The 4,334-nt window shown below is 42.5% G+C and overlaps 1 protein-coding gene across 1 annotated transcript; it reads right to left on the reverse strand.

The window, feature by feature from the left end:
• Nucleotides 1-547: 547 nt before the first annotated feature.
• CUNH4orf36 (chromosome unknown C4orf36 homolog) lies at nucleotides 548-3,108 on the reverse strand. The gene is made up of 3 exons (XM_006084656.1): nucleotides 3,047-3,108; nucleotides 911-1,065; nucleotides 548-681 (listed from the first exon to the last, which is right to left on the reverse strand). The coding sequence occupies exons 1-3, from the start codon at nucleotides 3,106-3,108 to the stop codon at nucleotides 548-550; spliced, it is 351 nt and encodes a 116-aa protein (XP_006084718.1).
• Nucleotides 3,109-4,334: the final 1,226 nt, after the last annotated feature.

The following is a 4,334-nucleotide window of genomic DNA, read 5'->3' on the forward strand; positions in this document are numbered from 1 at the left end:
TCATCGATGTTTCTAACTCTCTATCTCTCTCCCTTCCTCTCTGTAAAAAATCAATAAAATCTATATATATAAAAAGAAAATAACCTCATAGTTTAAAAAAAAAAGAATTTCTTGCCCTGGGCAGCTGATCGATGTTCTACTCTCACATTGATTTTTCTTTCTCTCCCTCTCTCTCTCTCTCAAAATCAGTATATATATTTCTCTCTCTCCTTTTTGGTGCTTCCTTATGGTCTCATAGATGCAATTTTAAATGTTCTTCAAAATAATGTCTCGACAAGGAGTTTCCTCTTCCCTTTGAGCAAATTTACAAAAATCAAAATGCACAGCACACATGATTCTATTCATGATGCATTTTTCATCTACTTACCATGCTGTTGCTTGCGATGCAATGGAACAAGGAGGTCTGTCCGAGCTGCCCACGAACCCACCTGAGCTGGCTCACCACAGCGGCATTCAGATGCCCGCATGGAACTTCACACAGTGGGAGGCTACAGCCCCCTGTCCCCCATCAGACACAGAAAGCACAGATTCGATTTCAAGGCAATTGTCACTTAGGTGGAAGAGGTCTTCTCAAACCAACTTGCTTTTCCCTTAGGGCAAGCTGAATTTCCTTTTCTGCATTTTCCTGACATATCAGGTTATTTACGCGCTTCATTTCAATATCCCTTTCCATTTTGACATCTAAAAAAATAAAATACATGAGGCAATCCAACGACAGTTTTTACCAGGTATAACTTAGTCAAAACTGAGTATTTATCATCCAGCACAATTCACATTCTTGAATACTAAACAAGAGAGGGCTACACATATAGAGAGGGGTATGGATGCAAATGAACATATTTAAACATTTATCTGACAATAAGCAAAAGACAAATGTTGCCATATATTAAAGTAGTCTTATTGAACATACCTTCTGCAGAAGGAAGCAGAAGGTCCTTCCTGATTTTAGACTTTCTGAGGTATACCGGGCCGCCATATGTAATTTCTTCCAAGAAAGGAAATTTGATTTGGCTTAGTTTTTTGTACCAGACCTCTGTAAGCAGTGCAAGATCCCAAGGTTGCTGTCTGGAGCAAAAAATTCATTAATTCACTCAACAAATATTTATTAAGCATCTACTATGGGATAGATAGAAGACATCATATTAATTCTCAGTTCTGATTTCCACTATACATTTTAGTTTACTGGGGCGGACTCAGGATTTTCCAGACTTGCAAATCTAGCTAACCAGGAGAAGGAGTTTTATATTGATATCTTTATATCTTTAAATAATGAAAAGATTTATTGAAAAACTTCCATAAATTATAATGACAGCAACTTTTATTCACAAAACAGCCTCCCTGGAGGCAATCCAATCTTCCCATGTCTTTTGAAAGGATGTAGTCTTTTATGGCTGATGAGGAATATGGCCACAATAGGGGAGGAACAAAGGGAATAGTCATGCACTGAGCAGGGTGTGTGGCATAGACTGAGACTTTGAGTGTGTGGTCTTATTTTAATCCTACGGCCACTGCACAGGTAGACAGGGAAATTGAGACTCACCAGTTCATTCATTAAGAACCAGAGCTGGTACCTAGCCTAGGTATATTTATTTTGAAGCACCAGTACCAAGAAAATCCTTAGAAAACTGGAGGAGATGAAACCCTAAACTACGATACTGAAAATAATCATATGAACTGTAACTGAATAGTTTTATGTATTCTACTTAGGAAATGTACAATATCAGCAACAGGCAAGGAGCTGTTTCTCATCTACAGTCGATGTGAGCTCATATGCATGACGAAGGGGATCCACCTGCTCTGCTGGGAGGGAGAGGGGGGCGGGACGGCATTACACACCTGCCCTGCTTTGGTTTTCCACCTCCAGCTTCCTTGCTACTTTACCATCTAACTTTAAGGAGTGACTTGAAGTCTGCAATTATTATAGATGGACTTGAACAAGTGAACTAAGACATCTACAAGAGTGCTCATTGATGCACTGTTTGTCAAAAAAGCAACAACACAGAAATAGCTTTAATGTCTATCAACAAGCCTGGTTAAAAAACATGTAATGAGGTACATACGTGTAGTGAAAGAATAAGGTATATCCTTATACGTTGATTTGGAAAGATGAGCAATAAATCAGCTAACATTTATCTAGCATTTACTACAAGTAGCTAGGCATTGTTTAAATCGGTTTACACGTATGAACTCATTTAATTACCAGAGTAACCTTACTAAATAGTCAGGTGCTGTTATTGTCTTCATTTTACAGATTAGGGAACAAGAACAGAGAGTGACTTGCCCAAGGTCATAAGGCTGTAGGTCATGAGCTGGAATTTGAACAAGGAAAGTCAGACTTTAGAATCTGTGCTCTTAATCACTAGGCTTTACAAGATCTCGTGGGGTAGGGAGCAAAGTTCAATGTAATCCCATTATAAGGACATGTGTGTGAATATCTGTGTGTATGTGTACGTGCATCTTGTACAACAGACAAATTCTAGCACTATCTACAGAGGTATTTTAAGGTGGTGGGCAACAGTAGAAACCTTTTAGGAGACTTCTAACCCTGTCCCTTTGATCCAACCATTTTTCCGAACCTCAGTTTTCTTATTTGAAAGTGTTCTTTTGTTGTTAAGATCAAGTAACAACCATGGAACCGAGAGGGAAACTCAGAGGGAAGGCAGGGGAGGATGTGTGGGCAGGAGGTAATCAACCAAGAACCTTGTATACATATACGCATGGCCCTGGACACAGACAATGGGGCAGTGAGGGCCTGGTGGGGGGAGGGGAGCTGGAGGGGGTAATGGGGGGGGGGGACGGACAGTATATATAATACTTTAAACAATAAAGAATTATTTTTTTTAAAAAGATCATGTAATATTATTTATAAACTCATGTCAAAGCAGTTCCCTTAAAACAAACAAAAAACCAGTATCCAGACACCCGAAAACGCCTCATACAGGCTGGTATCTATGTCATGGGGAACATAGGGTGTCCAGTATTTTTATTTAGCAAGGACACCCCACCCCCACCCCAAGTCAACGCTTACCCTCATGAAAATACTTACACTGTAAAGCTGCCCCGCAGAATGTTTTTCACCTTGTTCTTTCTCGGCAGGCCGTAAGCCATGGTCAACTACTAGCGCCTAATTTCCCAACACAGGTGCCTTTTGTGGTAATGACGCAGCTGTTCTGCTCACTTGGCCTGAAACGATTGCAACACACCTAATGAATGGCTTTCACTTGACTCTTTTTTAATGTTCAAATAATAAAAAGATTCAGAAAAGGCATTCCTGACGGCCAGAACGCCCCTCATAAAATGTTCGGTGAAGCCGAACTCCGAAGGTAAACGGTGTTCTTTATGTTCCAGGAACTCGTGCCATCACTTCTTGTCGGGTGAGAAGAACATGCCGGTGGACAGCATCCTTTTTCCCTCCTGGCATGTTGTCACTGCCGGAGCCTGCCAAACTGGCATCACCAAAAATGCGGTGGCAATGTTGTATGATACAAGGCTGTTCGAGCACAGGACCGTCCTGTCCCCCGCCCCAGCCTTGAAAAAAAATGCAGACTTTCCCGATTTTCCATCTTTTGAAATATCTGAACTTAAGAAGTGCCCAACTTTGCCGACCTATCAGGGTTCGATTCCCAGTCAGGGCACAGGCCCAGTAGCAGCTCCATCCCCAGTAGGGGGCGTATGGGAGGCAGCTGATCAATGATTCTCTCTCATCATTGATGTTTCTCTCTCTCTCTCTCTGAAATAAAAAAAAATACATATTTATTTTTGTGGTTTCTTTTTAATATATTGTATTGATTTTTTACAGAGAGGAAGGGAGAGGGATAGAGAGTTAAAAACATCCATGAGAGAGAAACATCGATCAGCTGCCTCCTGCACAGCTCCTACTGGGGATGTGCTGGCAACCAAGGTACATGCCCTTGACCGGAATCAAACCTGGGACCTTTCAGTCTGCAGGCCGACGCTCTATCCACCCAGCCAAACCGGTTAGGGCAAAAAAATACATATTTTTTAAGATGTCCAACTTTAGGCACCACTGCCACCTGCCCTCCCACGCACACATCTCCTGAGCAAGGCTCCTCCCCAACCCCCCACCCCCACTCCCATCCCCGCCCACCACCAGCCCCCATTTGCAGTTCCTCTGGTGAACCAGCTCCTAGGACGCATGGAGGCCTTGGTGGCCCCGGGCCCTGGCAAAGTTATGGGTCCTCATTTTCAAATTGGGTCCTCCGTATCTTCAGCTTTCCAACCGGATAGACTACATGCTCAACAGACGACAGAGCGCCTGATGACGTAGCTATTTTTGAGCAGCATGGTGCGGCGGACGTCGGTACGGGAACCGG

The sequence above is a fragment of the Myotis lucifugus genome, unplaced genomic scaffold (genome assembly GCF_000147115.1).
Source record: "Myotis lucifugus unplaced genomic scaffold, Myoluc2.0 scaffold_12, whole genome shotgun sequence".
NCBI classification, from domain to species: Eukaryota; Metazoa; Chordata; class Mammalia; order Chiroptera; family Vespertilionidae; genus Myotis; species Myotis lucifugus.

Coding starts and splice junctions, on each gene's coding strand:
- CUNH4orf36 (XM_006084656.1), bottom strand. CDS start 3,108: ATGGCTTACGGCCTGCCGAGAAAGAACAAGGTGAAAAACATTCTGCGG. Junction 1,066..3,046: donor CTGCGGGGCAGCTTTACAGT/GTAAGTATTTTC, acceptor TTTTTGCTCCAG/ACAGCAACCTTGGGATCTTG. Junction 682..910: donor TCTGCTTCCTTCTGCAGAAG/GTATGTTCAATA, acceptor TTATTTTTTTAG/ATGTCAAAATGGAAAGGGAT.